The 15,112-nt window shown below is 48.8% G+C and overlaps 1 protein-coding gene across 1 annotated transcript in view; it reads right to left on the bottom strand.

The window, feature by feature from the left end:
* Window positions 1-1,330: 1,330 nt before the first annotated feature.
* DAGLB (diacylglycerol lipase beta) overlaps window positions 1,331-15,112 on the bottom strand; it is a 28,354-nt gene continuing 14,572 nt past the window's right edge. Inside the window, exons 10-15 of the mRNA XM_045813424.2 lie at window positions 12,502-12,582; window positions 12,278-12,405; window positions 3,656-3,724; window positions 3,500-3,572; window positions 2,290-2,540; window positions 1,331-2,172 (exon numbers count right to left, since the gene is read on the bottom strand). Coding sequence (XP_045669380.2) covers window positions 1,977-2,172; window positions 2,290-2,540; window positions 3,500-3,572; window positions 3,656-3,724; window positions 12,278-12,405; window positions 12,502-12,582 — 798 coding nt within the window. The 3' untranslated portion in view covers window positions 1,331-1,976. The remainder of the gene's footprint in view (window positions 2,173-2,289; window positions 2,541-3,499; window positions 3,573-3,655; window positions 3,725-12,277; window positions 12,406-12,501; window positions 12,583-15,112) is intronic.

Genomic DNA, 15,112 nt, shown 5'->3' with positions numbered 1-15,112 from the left:
CTTCCCTGGTCCTTCCTGGCGGTCGGAAATTCCAGGGTGGAAATCGGTTCCCCTCAGTTTGGAAGGCAGCTCCCTCAGGTCTTGCTTGGCCATTTCTGATGTGTGCGGTGTGAACTTTTGTTGGCAAGTTCCATGGGATTTTTTTCCCTTGCACGTCCTGGGCTGCTTTTCTCCTTTGTGCTTGGATGGGCTCCGTGTGCCTGGGACTCCCGCCTGCCGCCACGCAGGTCGCTGCCGCCCAGCTGCTCTGGAGTTCCACCTGTCATGCTTTTAATTTTCAGGCGTTCTTCCTTATTCTCCACTTTTCAGTCTCGGGATCTGTTTTGTGGTTGCAACACATTCTCTGTTCCCAAGCTGTAGCCAGGTAGTTTCTCCCGGTCCCTTGTTCCGCGTGTGTCCACCAGTCCTTGGCCCGTGCTTAAAGGTTGAGAGCCCATAAAAGCAGATGGCAGGGGTGCAGGTGGTTAAGTGTCTGCCTCTTGGTTTCGGCTCAGGTCATGACCTCAGGGTCTTGGGGTTGAGCCCCCGCGTCGGGTTCCACAGCATGGTCTGCTTGAGATTCTCTCTCCCCCTCCGCACCCCCCCTCCTGCTTGCTCTAAAACAAATCTTAAGGGGGGGGCAGATTGGATACTGGGCACCACAGGTGTGTTCAGGGGTGTCTGAGATCTCTTCGCTTTCTGCCACTAGGAATGTACGGGAATGTGTTTAGAAACAAAACGTGGCAGTTGGACACCATGGCATTTCAATCCGTTTCTTAAACGGGTCTCCGCAGGTACTCAGGCTAAGGTGGTACTGGCGTGCCTGTACCGAGGGGAGGGGTCTCTAGAGGCCAGGCTGCCCTGGATAGTCTTTCCGGGGCTTCTGGCAGCCGAGGGTGAGGAGCGGAGGAGCATCACCCCCTTGCCTCCTGCTGCGCGACTGTCCAGGCTCCCCCACCCCCCCACCTCGCTTGCCACCTCGCTTTCGCTGATCCCCTGCTGGGGGGGGGGGGGTCTGAGTTGTAAACCAGGGTAGTTCTGGTCTTTCCTCCTCCATTTAGGATTCTCTTTACCTCTAGTCAACCAGTTTCTTTTCTTCTTTCCCCATCCTTGTGGGTTTATGCTTTTCAAAAAGATCACTTACGGTCATTTTCTGGCACTTCGGTGTGGTTAAATCAGATGCCTGTGTGATCTTAGCCTTTAGCCCAGAGCTCCAAGAAAGCGTAAGGCTTCATTTTGTTCTTTACAGTTGACAAAACTTTTAAAACAGGATTGCTATACAACTACCAAGTAAAACAGGCCTTCCTGGACCATCCAGTGGGCGAGCACATCACTGACCAGACACGAAGAACACGTGTAAGTGCTTTATTAACTCTGAATCCACTGTGCCCTCCAAGAGCCAGAATATTATGTGCGAACGAGGCAGTCAGCTTGATGTGGAGACCGGAGTGCTCAGGGGCAGTGGTCCCAGTTCCCACCCCGACCTCGGGGCCGACCCTTGGGGCCACGCCACCCAGGAGAAAACCCATCTGTGCCCTGACCGCGGAGTGCGGAGTCTGTGCAGCCGGGAAAATCCAGTTTGCAAAAGAAACACACACCTATGCCCAGTTCAGACTCCTAAACAGGTCAGACCCTGTCAGCGAAGAGGTGGCGCCAGGGGTGGGAATCTAGGGATCCCTCAGGATCTTAACCCTGACCTTGGATTCCCACCCTTTCCTGGGACAGTTCCCAGATCAGCAAGGAATTGCCCTGGAGCTTCCCGAAGCTTCCGACATGAGTCCCATCGTCTCCGTGTTCTCTCCTGAGAGCTGATCCTGCTAATATGGGATCAAAATGACTTCCCAGATTATTCAGTGATTTAGAAGACCATCAAATTCAGTACCCATCAGATTCCCACCGCTGGACATCGGGGCACTGGCATCATGGGAATCACTGATTTGTCCGTGTAAGAACAGAAGTGGGAGTCTGGCGCCCGGAGTAGTTGGCATTAGCCCCGGTTACACCACGTCCACGTTCGAGCCGCCTCCGGCTGGACAGAAAACGTAGCTGGCCCCGTCCGACACCACGCTGTCCAAGGCTTTCATCAGGACGTCGGGCATGTGGTCGGTCAGCATCTTGGGGCCGATGAGTATTCTGCTGAATTGGGATTCATGTGACCACCTCGCACTGTACCGAACAGCAGAGCGGCAAAACCTGGGGAAGACAGACGGGACTAGCCGGGCGGCCCTTCAGGCTGAGGCCGCCTGTGCGTGTGCCACCTGCCGCGTGGCCTGAGCCCCACTGGCCTGTGCCCACGCTGCCCACACTCACCTCCCTGAAGCGCCTTCTTCCTCCAGGTGGATGATCTTGCCGGGAGGGTAGAGAGGGGGGTACTTGGTGGGGGACTCCAAGGGGGAGTCGCTGGAGAAGCTGTAGGTCGGGGACCCATGCGTCAGTAGGCTCTGCTCCCCCAGAAGCGGCTGCGTCAGGTCTGCCTGGGCGCCCCCGTCCAGCTCTGTTGGAAAGTTATCCGGGCTTCCTCCGAACAGCTCATACCAGCACCCGTGCAGCAAGATCTGGTACTGGCGGAGAGAGCGGGGGACACAGCTGGGGACTCCGGAGGCTTTTGCGCTCAGCACCGACCTCGGCCCCAGAAGCTCGTGCTGGCGGACGGTGATCCTCAGCTCAAACCAATGGTCTTTCTAAAGCCTGGATCTCAGGGGAGGGGCGGTCAATGGCCTAAATTCCTGCGGCTCTTGAGCCACGAAGCCACGTCAAACGTGAAGCAATATGCAAAAAACACCAGATCCTGCCGATGCAGGAAAAATCACCCTTCGTTCTTTTCAGGCAGTTCTCCCAAGCAGCTTCACTCTTTCCCTAATGATGTCTATTAATTTTTAAAACTCTGAGGGGGGCTAGTTGGTAAGGAGAAGATTACTTTAAATAGAATTTTTTTGAGCAACAACAAAAGTCAGAAAACATGTTAAAAAGTGAAAATCACTTCTAAAAACTCTTTATATCCCCTGCCTTAGGGGATATATTCATTCCTGAAGAATCATTTCTTTAAACCTGCCCTTTTAGAAACTTTCCAATACGTCCTGGCTGTCTGTCTCTAGTGGTAAACATAAACTCAGTCGTCATTTTTAACAACTACACTATTCCACAGTATACACATACTAGTACTTCGTAAACTCTGTTTGGCAGCCTTATTTTCTAAGCTTTGGGACCAGAAGCATCAGAATACTGTTGGTCACAAGACAGGGCTAAGACAGTAGGACAGAAAACAAATCACTTAACTAGAACAGGAATAGTCCTACTATAGCATTTTCTGACTGTCGCATTTCATGACTGATTTAGCCGTCTACTTTCTTCAGCATCGTCTAGAACACCAGACAGAAGTCCGTACGGCGGGTAGGAAGAGCTTTAGGCAATGGCATCAAATGCCCTGGTCGAAGAGGCTCTGAATTTAGAAACATCCTCCCCTTGGCACATACGGCCTCAAACTCCTTAGATCCCCTTACGCCCCCTCCCCCCAAGTTACCTTGGGCTTGTTACAGTGAGCAATCACTCGCAAGATTCTCTTCTTCAAATCTTCCAGGTTAGTCACACTTAACCTGTTTAGCAAAAGACCAGACTGAGGCTTGGTACTTGGTCCTTCAGCCGCCCCAAGCCCAGACGAAGCATCCAGCTGACTCACCTGGGAATGACATCCTTCCCCAGGACAAGGGACACGATGAAGTTCTTAGAGTATTCATACAGGGATTTGCTGAAATTTTAGAAAAATAAAAATTAGTTTAGTTTTAGGATTATATTGCCCACAAAGAATTCCAAAGAGAAATCAAGTAACTTTGCCAGGACAGTGAGGTAAATTTTCAGAGAATAAAACCGTTCTCTACCCTTTAAAGGGGAAGAGAAATAAAATGGGGATACTCCAATCAGAGTAACTCGTCTGCCGGATTCTAGTAAGGCCACAACATCCATCAACCAGATCACGGTGGCAGAGCAAGCCTTGCTTGTATCCTTTGACCCAGCAACCGCCGCATGGAAGACTCTGGCAAAATGGTAGAAAGATGCAAGTGTATTCACTGTAGCTCCTACTGCTTGTCAGAGCAGAGGCTGGAAACCCGAACGCCCATCTGTGGACAGCAGTTCAGCTCATACGCCGGCCCACACAGTACCGAGTCCCTCACGGCTGCAGGAGAGCAAGCGGCGGCGTGCTGTGTGGGGCGATCTCAGGATGGGTGGTCAAGTCGAAACAACCGGATGCGCGAGGGCACGAAGGGTATGCCACCCTTTCTCCAAGAGGGGAGTGGGAGGGATGCAAAGATACAGACTCGCTTTCACATGTAAGTGAGGATAACGGAACACTAAGTCAAAAACTCATGGCCGCCCCAGCGAACAAGGGCAGAAGGGCTGATTTCTGAACGTACCTCGTTTATAGAGCTGTCTGTGGAACCATGTCATTTTCACATAATTGTAAAAAATTAAACAAAAGCAATTCTAAAATCAAAAGCCAAATGAAACGAACCTAACAGTGCCATGAAGCAAACAGAATTATTTCAAATGACAACAGAAATTTGGCTGTACATCCCTCGTGGGAATATCACATAAGAACAAAACAAAACTGCAAAAAAGCCTCCAACTGCCTTCAGCAATCGTCCCGAAACTATCCGTCGGTCCGCGTCATATCTGCGCACACGCACGTGCACACACGGCTGTGTGGACGACCTAGGAATTCAGATTTACGGACACCAAGGTTTTCAGCATACTAGAAAAAAGATACAATTTCAGTAAAGACCAAGTACCTAATCAAGTAATTTCAGTAAAAACCGTGATCTTTAAAGTGAAAGTATCAATGTGAACTAAGGACACATTTTCTCTTCGGAACAACAAGAGCGTTTCCTACCTCAGCCCACCGAAAAGGCCTGGAAACCGTGACCTGCTTGGTGATGAGACACCCGGTGCCTGGGTTATAGTCTCTACCATTTCCCACTCAAAACACCCAATACTGCATGGAGAAATGGTGGAGGCCACGTAACAGGACAGGACGTTTAAAACCTGCGAACATTCTACCGTGCCAGAAAGCAGAAAACTGTCGGACACCCGGGACTGTGTCGGTGAGAAGCCTAGTTGGAAGGGATTCCCGCTGGCCAAAGACAAGACAGTGTGAACATAAAAGAGTACCTGCCATGCACTGGCGGACTTTGAGATAATTCCCGTCCACCTCTGCGGGCTGCTGGGGCACCAGCTCATTACTCTGAACACGGCTCAATAAAGGGAAAGGTTCACGCGTAACCAACTACTTGGAAGAAAAGTTCTTTTTAATTGTCAGCTAATAAATGTAGAAGGAATGATATAAGATCAACATTTTGCAACCTCTCCTAGAATACGTATGTGCCGATCATTACTGCTCACGTCGCAGAGGCCAGCAGACGTGCTGCGGTAGGAACCACACGCCACGGCTAGCAGGTACTGTCAGAAAATCGACCCTGAATCTATCAAATCTCTAGATGGGTTACCATTTTCTAGGACATACAGCCAACAGTACAGAGGAACATGTTAAATGAATGGTAAATATACAAGAGAAATCCGGAATGTGGATTCTCCAGAAAACTAACCTGGTGTCAGAAATAGAGGGAACTGAGATACGTGTACATTCAAGGAGACTACAGATTTCCATGTCTCTGTGGATCCCTTGTACACATGCTTTTAAATTTGATTTAAAAACAAATACAGCTCCAAGACAAACCTTCTTTGGAATTTAAAGAAATCAACTGTAAAACATTTATGAGATAGTTAAGAGAACATGATCAATTATTGGAATCAAATTTTTAAGTGCTCTATGCTTTAGAGGCATATTAGGGTAATTTACAGATGAATGAGAGCCCTCAGATTAGCTTCCAAGTACTCCAGCCACGGGGATCTGTGCGAAGTAGGGTGGGGCACATGAAGACTGGTCAAGTTAACAAATACTGAAGCTCATGAAATGATGCTTATTATACTATTCTCTTTAATTTGGTTTGAATTTTTAATTTTTGTATGAAAATTCTATCATAAGGCAGTAGTTTTAACAGATCGTTATAAGCACGAAGAATCCGTGAACTAGTAAGCAGATCTGAAGAAGTATCCAAATCATAGCACTAAAAGCAAAGGTACAGAGGTGTGAACGAGAGGTTGGAGACGAAAAACAAGAGCAAGGGGGCGTGATGCCTGTCTGATGGGAGGCTCCGAAAGTGGGAGAACAGAGCAGAGGCAGTCACGTGTGACTAGGCCGTCACAGACTAGAGAATCTAGAACTTTTTTTTTTTTTTTTAAAGATTTTTATTTATTTAGGCGACAGAGATAGAGACAGCCAGCGAGAGAGGGAACACAAGCAGGGGAGTGGGAGAGGGAGAAGCAGGCTTCCAGCTGAGGAGCCTAATGCGGGGCTCGATCCCAGAACGCCGGGATCAACCCTGAGCCGAAGGCAGACGCTTAACGACTGCTCTACCCAGGCGCCCCGGAATCTAGAACTTTCAAGTGAGATGCACTGAAGATCATACACACACTTAAGAATAAGGCAAACACCCACATAGCCTGGATGCATCTTACTGAGTAAAAGAAAATGCAACACAATCCTGCATACTGTAGGATTCCACTTACAGGACATTCTGAGAAAGACAAAACTAGAGTGACAAAAAAGATCCTTATGCCCCTGGGGGTGGGTGGAAGGGACTGATGGCAAAGGGACACAGGACATATTAATGGTGATCCTATCAGCCCCGAAAGGCAAAAAAGACAAAACTGTGATTCATGCAATTAGTTTATACAGTTAAAAAAAAAAGTGTCTACAGATGAATTATAATAAGCAAATTTAACAAGGCTGTTGGATACAAGAGGAAAAGAAATTTCTATGACATTGATACATGTCAGCAAAAGATGTGTAAGACTATGAAGAAAATTATAAAACTTAATTGAAAGATATTAAAGAGTTCCTGAATATCTGAAAAGTGAGTTCACATTCAAAGGTGGGAAAACCCTATAATACGTCAGTTACCTCCCAACTGAACTAGAAAATAGAGGCAGTTGAAATAAAAATTCTAAGCTTTTTGTTTATGGAACTTGCAAAATTGATTCTAAAATTGACATGGAGGTGTAAAGGGCTAAGAATAGCCAAAATGCTTTTTCAAAAGTAAAAGGCACAGGGATTTGCAGTATTAGATGCCAGCGCCTCGTGTTAGCAGTAGGGGAAGGGCTACAGTAATGCACTGTGTGAGGGGAAAAGTGAAACCGGATCCCTGCCTCACACCACGCACAAAAACACAAACATAGATTACAGACCTGCATAAAGTTGAAAGGCCAGATTAAAAGCTGTAAGAATAAAGGAAACAAGCTCCATATCCTTAGAATATAGAAAGATTTCTTAAATAAGAAACAAAAATCCAAAAATCATAAATGAGAAGATTGACAAATTAGCATAAAAATTAAGAACTAATGACCTGAAGACAGGACTCAAGGAAAATACAAAACACCTCAAGGACTGGAAGAACATATTCGTGACACGTACTTGCAGCCCCAAAAGAACCGATTACAGAATCCATGTGTTTACAAATCAGTGAGAAAGAACAGGCGACCCGACAGAAAAATGGCCAAAAAGAACATCACAAATTGGAAACTCAACAGCCAATAAATACATGAAAAGAGCCCCATTAGCAATCATGGACATGCAAATTAAACCACAATGAAACATCACTCACTACACACCCATCAGACTGGCAAAAAAGTTTTAAATCTGCGATTAACTATTGGTGAGACTGGAGCGTGGTGAACTCACATACACGGCAGGCGAGCACACACTAGCACAGCCACGTTGCAGAAGGAGCACCGGCATCACACGTGAAGGTGGGGCATGCGCACACACCGTGATCCAGTAATTCCCACCTCAGTCTACACCCAGAGAGGGTCCAAACGACCAGCGGCCATCACCAGTGACACAGACCATTTGTGATCGATACATGACGAAATATAACCAGAACGGACCGAATCACATCTTACAGGCATCAAACAGAATGTGGAACAAAAAAGGGGAGTCACAGAATAAAATTAAGTACGATTCTAGTTCTACAAATTTCAAAAAACTCAAAATCAAAACCAAACAAATCCAAACTATTACGTGGAGACCTGCATACAGGTGGTAAAACTACTTTTTAAAGCGAAGGAAGAATTTTCACAAAAATCAGGATGGTGACGATCTGTGGACAGGAAAGGAGAGGATGCTCGGGGAATTTCGAAGGCACGGACTGCTCTGTTTCTCAACTTGGGTACAGACGTGTGTGTGTGTGTGTGTGTGTGTGTGTGTGTGTTTATTTAATGGGGGAGAGAGCATGAGCAGAGGGAGAAGCAGACTCCCTGCCGAGCAGGGAGCCTGATGCAGGACTCAATCCCAGGACCCTTGGATCATGACCTGAGTGGAAGGCAGACGCTTAACCGAGAGCCACCCAGGCGCCCCATGTGTGTATATTTTTAAATCAGCCTTACTGAAGCATACACAGCAAAATCACCCACCTAAGTGTACAATGAGTTCTGACAAATGCATATAACCACCACCATCAAAATAAAGAGCATTTCCATCACCCCCAAAAAGCTCCCTGTGTCCCTTGGAAATCAATCCCACCCCCAACCCCAGGCAACCACTGGTAGGCTTTCTGTCATCCTATACTTCTGCCTTTTCTAGAAGGTCATATAAATGGAATCATACAATAGGTCTTTTGCGTAGGGCTTTTTTCAGATCCCAAAATGCATCCAAGCTGTATGGATGTTTGCTGCTTAGTCTCAAAAATGTGTTTTATGTTTCACAATTTATAAATTCAGGTATTTTTAAAAGTCCCTCAGGGGCGCCTGGGTGGCTCAGTCGTTAAGCGTCTGCCTTTGCCTCAGGGTGTGATCCCAGTGTTCTGGGATCGAGCCCCCCATCAGGCTCCTCCGCTGGGAGCCTGCTTCTTCCTCTCCCACTCCCCCTGCTTGTGTTCCCTCTCTCGCTGGCTGTCTCTCTCTCTCTGAGAAAATAAATAAATAAAATGAAATAAAATCTTTAAAAAAATAAAAAATAAAAGTTCCTCATGTCTTTTCATATGTACAAGTATATATTTTAATATAAAAAGAACCTAGGGGCACTGGGGGCTCAGTGAGTTAAGGGTCTGCCTCTGGCTCAAGTCATGATCCTGGGGTCTTGGGATCAAGCCCCACATCGGGCTCCCAGCTTGGCGGGGAGCCTGCTTCTCCCTCACTGTCCCCTTACCCCAACTCTTGCTCTCTCTTGCACGCGCTCTCTCTCTAAATTAAAAAAAAAAAGAACTTAACCTCTAAAATTAAAAGGTATACCAATATTTATATATAAATACAACTGACATGTAATGTAAATACCCATCAGCAGCCTAAATAAAAATGGCATAACCAGATGATAGAATACTAAGCAGCTCTATAAAAAACATGTTCTCAAACAACACTTAACAATATAATGTATATAGAATATTATATGTTAATTTGTAAAACACACAGCTGGAAGTAAACCAACAGTTACAATGGTGGATTCTGGGTAGAAGATCTCTGATCTTTCCACTTTTTAATATTTTCCAAAATTTCTATGATGGATATGAATTTCTTTTTTCTTTCTTTTTTAGTTGTAGCACAAACTTAGGGCAAAAGATTACATAGGATTCAGTATGTTGGGTAGGAAAAGAAAAATGTAATTTTCAAGCTTAAAAAAATAATCAGTAAACAAATTCAGTAACGTGGACACATCAAGAGGCACAACCTGGGGAGCCCTGCAGGTTCAGTTCCAGACTGCAGAAAAGCAAATATTGCAACACAGCGAGGAAAATGAATTGTAAGGTATGTTTACACCACACTGCCGTCCAATAAGTGTGCAGTAACGTGTCAAAAAAGCCCACGTACGTACTTTAATTAAAAAATATTTTATTGCTTAAAAAATGCCAACCACCATTGGAGCTTTCAGCGAGTCATAATCACAGATCACAGATCAACATAACAAAATATAAAATAATGAAAATATTTGAAATATTGCCAAGAAGTATTAAATGTGACAGAGACACAAAGTGAGCAAATGCTGTTGGAAAAACGGCCCCGACAGACTTGCTTTCAAGGCAGGGTTGCCACAAATCTTCAATTTAGAAAGGAAGAAAAGAAGGAAAAGAAGGAAAGGAAGGAAGGAAGAAGAAAAAAAAACACAGTACCTGCAAAGCACAAAACAAGGTACGCCTGTGTGCAGAAATCTGTTTTTATAAATAATGGACTGTCAGAAAGAAAAATAAGAAAGCAATCCCACTTACAACTGCATTGAAAAAATATGAAGGAATAAATTTAACCAAGGAGGTGGAGACCTGCACCCTGCAAACAGTAAGATGCTGATGAAAGAAACCGAAGACACAAATGAAATGGAAAGATGTTCCGTGCTATGGACCGGAAGAATGGATACCGTGAAAATGTCCACACCACCCAAAGCAACCTGGAGTCAGTGCAATCGCTATCAAAATTCCAATGGCATTTTTCAAGAAATAGGCCAAATAATCCTAAAATTTATGTGGAACCACAAAAGGCCCTAAATAGCCAAAGCCATCTTTAGAGGAAAGAACAAAGCTGGAGGCCTCACGCTCCCTGACTTCAAACTACGTTATAAAACCACAGTAATCACAACCGTATGGTACTGGCATAAACACAGACACAGAACCCAGAAATACACCCAACTAACAGACGACAAAGGAGCCAACAATACACGATGGGGAAAGAACAGTCTCCAATTGGCAGCAATGGGAAAACTGAAGCGACGTGCAAAAAATGAAGCCGGACCCCGCCTCACATCACACACGCAAAGAAAAGTCACGGCGGATTGAAGACCTGAATATAAGACCCGAAACCAGAAAACTCCTAGAAGAAAACAGGCAGTAAGCTCCTTGACCTGGGTCCTGGTGGTGATTTTTTGGATTTGACAACAAAAGCAAAGGCGACAAAAGCAAAAATAACCAAGAGGGACTGCATCCAACTGAAAGGCTTCTGCACAGCAAAGGGACCCCCCAACAAAACAAATGGGAGGGGACAGGTGCCAATCCTCTCTGTGACAAGGGGCTGATACACAAAATATATAAAGAATTCACACAACCCAACAGCAAAAAAAACCCCAGTAAGATTAAAAAATGGGCAGAGGCTCGGAATAGTCATTTTCCCCAGAAAGACCCGCACACGACCCACAGGGACGTGAAGGGTGTGCGACATCACGACTTGGCAGGAAATGCAAATCCAAGCCACAGGGAGAGCTCACCTCACACCTGTTCGAATGGCTGGTATCAAAAACACACACAAGCCCCCCCAAACCAAGAAGTGTCACGTGGGGGTGAGGCTGTGGAGGACGGGGGCCCGGGCCCTGCTGGGCGGAGTGTAAGTTGGCGCAGCCACTGGGGAAACAGTACGGAGGTTCCTCAAGTGCGAAGTAGAACCACCGCGTCAGCCAGCAGTTCCACTCTGGGGTACGGGTCCGAGGGAGACGGCAACACGGACTTGAAGAGATGGCTGCGCCCCCGTGGTCACTGAAGCGCCATCTGCAACAGCCGAGACGCGGCCGCCACGACGGGCGTGTCCGTCCGCACGTGACCGCATCACCCAGCGCTGCGCGCGCACACGGCGGCCGTCAAACCGGGAAAACAGAGCAGAGCCGAAGGAGCTCCCGCGTCTGCAACCTCACGGAGGGACCACGGCGCGCGCAGTCAGACACAGCGTACGATCTCACGTGAGCTCTAAAACCCCCAAACCAAGCTCACAGATCCCGGGAACGCGGGCTGGCGGCTGCAGAGGTGCGGCCTGTGGGGCAGGTGAAGGGACCCAAGGGCACACACTCCCAGTTCCGTAAGTCACGGGCACCGGGCACCGAGGGGACGAACGCACAGCCCGGCCGCTGCAGCTCACGGGCTGTGCCGCGCGTCTAAAAGTTGCTGAGGGTAAATCTTCAAGGTTCCTCCCACAAGAAAATAAATTCTGTAAGTAGGTGAAGTGATAGAAGTTCTCTTCTCGACTTCTTGTAATCACTTCACAATACACACAAATACCACACCGTTACCTCGTGCACCTGATACTAACGCAACGTCAACGGCATGTCCGTTGCCGGAACAATCTCAGTGCGGCCCCGGCCGGGGAGGCGGCGCTCGGCTCAGCCAGACCGACTAGTGCTGGAGACACAGCGGCGCCGGCAGGAGAAAGCACGATGGACTCAGAGCCGAGCCGGGAGCGCGGCCCCGCCCCCGGCCCCGCCCCGGCCCCGCCCAGCACGTACCTGAGCAGCCCGCGGGGCGGGGAGAAGGCGTAGCAGCGCACCTGCGGGTACGAGCTCCTGAGCATGATGGCCAGCAGCGCCGCGGCGCCCGCCCCCAGGCTGTGGCCCACCACCACCAGCCGGTACTCCTGCAGGACAGCACGGAAGGCGGATGGTCAGGGGGAGAAAATGCCAAAGGCAAGCGGATGGATGACAATGAAAGAAAAGAAAAATAAAAGTCTCACGGGAGCAATGCTGAATGCTTGGCTCAAAATCCCATCGTTGACGAGGCGCTGGTAAACGTATCTGGCGGCTTGAGAAATCCCCTAAAAGCGCAGACAAGAGAAGGTCATGTTGGTCATGGGACGAGACAGGTTCCATCACATGACAGGACTACGCCGTGCAGCTTCTGTGTCTCCCCAAAGCCGAGCTGCGCATCTGGGGGTCGGCGACCGCAGCTCCTGCGCCCCGCGGTGTCCCCGGTCCCTGGCGCGGTGCTGGGCGTGAAGCCGGTGCTCTGTGACTGTTTCCGGGGACGAAGGAACGGGTGACATCCGCAACACCATTCCATACCCACGGATCTTGCTATGGCTTTTCTGTAGCTACACGGTATTTTGCTGTATGCGTTGACCACAGTTTACTTCCGCCAAGTCCCGATGGCTGGTCCGATTTAGATTATAAATGACTGATCTTTTAACCTGATGTTAAAACATAAAGTTCTGAATTGGTGATAACTGATTAAGCATCCAGTTTCTGCAGAAGCAAAACTAAGACCACTGGAAGCTGAGTTCTAGGGAGATTAGGTTTTAGTTTAATTTCAAAAAATAAATGAAATGTAAAGCCTAACAAATAGAGCCCTAAGAAACAGGCTTCCTGAAAATGAAGCCGTCTCCACGGAGGAGAGCACCCCGTGGATGAGAACAGCCAGGCCTGTCTTCTCTGCCGGCACCAAGTGGGAGAAATGCTGTGCTGAGATGGGAGACTCCGGACTGCCTTGAAAGCTCCTGCAAATTCCCGAGTCGGTCCTGACGGGTACTGTGGGAGAAGGCTGGCCCTGGCTGCCTACACGAGAAGCTAAGAGGAGATCTGAAGGGTTTAATGTTTGCGAGGAGCACCTGCTGCGGGATCACCACGCTTCCCCAGCCTCCTCTGCGGCTGGCAGTGCAGTCACCTCCCACCCACCTCAGGGACGTACCACGTGTCCAGTTCGGGACAGGGGGAGCCCAAGGTGACCTGGACACAATGGCCAAGGCTGGAGGCCCCGGCCTGTGTCACACACGTGAAAGGCCAAGACTACGTTCAGCGGCACAACTTTGAACTCTGACCACCCTCACCGGTATCAGAGGCGGAGGACAACACGCTCATGCCCTCAGGCCTGACATGGCTGCCTTCCTGGCCCAGGACGAGCTACTCCGGCAGGAACCGGCTGGAGGCCTGGCCCGGAGCGCACCTTGTAGATGCACAAAGCCCGGACCTGCGGGCAGATTCTAAGAACAAAGCTGCAGCCCAGCCCATGGGATCCTGACACATACTGTGCGGTTGGCTAACTGATGTGCGTCTGTAAGAAAGCATAACATCTCAGGGGGCGCCTGGGCGGCTCAGTCGGTTAAGCGTCTGCCTTCAGCTCAGGTCATGATCCCAGGGTCCTGGGATGGAGCCCCACGCTGGGCTCCCTGCTCAGCGGGGATCTGCTTCTCCCTGTCCCTTTGCCTGCTGCTCCCCTTGCTTGTGCTGTCAAATAAATAAATAAAACCTTAAAAATAAAATAAACATTTAAAAAAGAAAATATAACATTTTTCTTTGTTTTTCTTCACACATCCCCAGTAGTTACACTGGACTCTTCCATGACGTGAAGCCCAAAAAGACTGTTAAGGGTTAAAGGGGAAAATTCACATTTCCAGGACTGTCCCGCTTCTAACTGGTGGCACAACGAAAGCCTGCAGTCTGGCTCCAGTGTGGCTCCGTACTGAAAACCATCTGGGCGGGACACTGTGACTCCATAAGCTACACTCCGACTCTGACACATATTTTTATAAAGATTAAGCATTTTACTTAGAAAATGGTCACCACAGAATACAGGGTTTGGTTAAAAAACACACAGTGTGTAAAAGCAGCACAGGCCCAACGGCCTCACCCCGACATCCCTCTCCCCGGAAGGAGCTGCTGTAACCTCTGGGACCGAATCATTTCCTCAAATGTGCAAACACGGTGCTCTGCAATCTGCTTCGTCACCCGGGAAATGTGACCCCAAACCACAGCGAGATACCGCCTCGCACCCCCCAGGACGGCTGCAGAATCAGAAACCAGAAAGTTGGTGGCAAGGAGCACGTGTGGACGAGAGCCTGGCCACTCACTGGTGGGACGTGAGATGGCATAGCTACGCTGCAGCACAGCTCGGTGGTTCCCCAAATCGTTAAACGCGGCCAACGCCACCAGACAGGGCAACCCCACTTCTGGGTAGGATCCCTAAAGCGCTGGAAGGAGGGACTCGAACAGTTGTCCATACGTCCCTGCTCACAGCAACAGTACTGACAGCGGCCGCCGCCTGGGCGTGACCCCCATGTCCATCAGCGGACGAAGGGCTCACACCAAGGTGGTCTACGCACACAGGGGGGCGTCCGTCAGCCAGCACGGAAAGGGGTCTCGGCCACGTGCTCCCACCTGGATGGACCTCGGGGACACCAGGCTCAGTGAAAGGCCAGATAACTGCCTGACTCCACTTCTGTGAGGTCCCTAGAACAAGCACGCGGTGGGGGGCACTAACATGGAGGTGGCTGGGGGCGGCGAGGAGCTGTCGCTTAATGGATGCGGCCTTTATGTTCGGGATGATGAGAAGGTTCTGAGTACAGACGGCGG

Source organism: Ursus americanus, chromosome 2 (genome assembly GCF_024610735.1).
Source record: "Ursus americanus isolate L20-20 chromosome 2, mUrsAme1.1.p, whole genome shotgun sequence".
In the NCBI taxonomy this organism is placed as follows: domain Eukaryota; kingdom Metazoa; phylum Chordata; class Mammalia; order Carnivora; family Ursidae; genus Ursus; species Ursus americanus.
The sequence above is the reverse complement of the archived record's forward strand: the minus strand, read 5'-3'. Positions and strand labels throughout refer to the sequence as shown.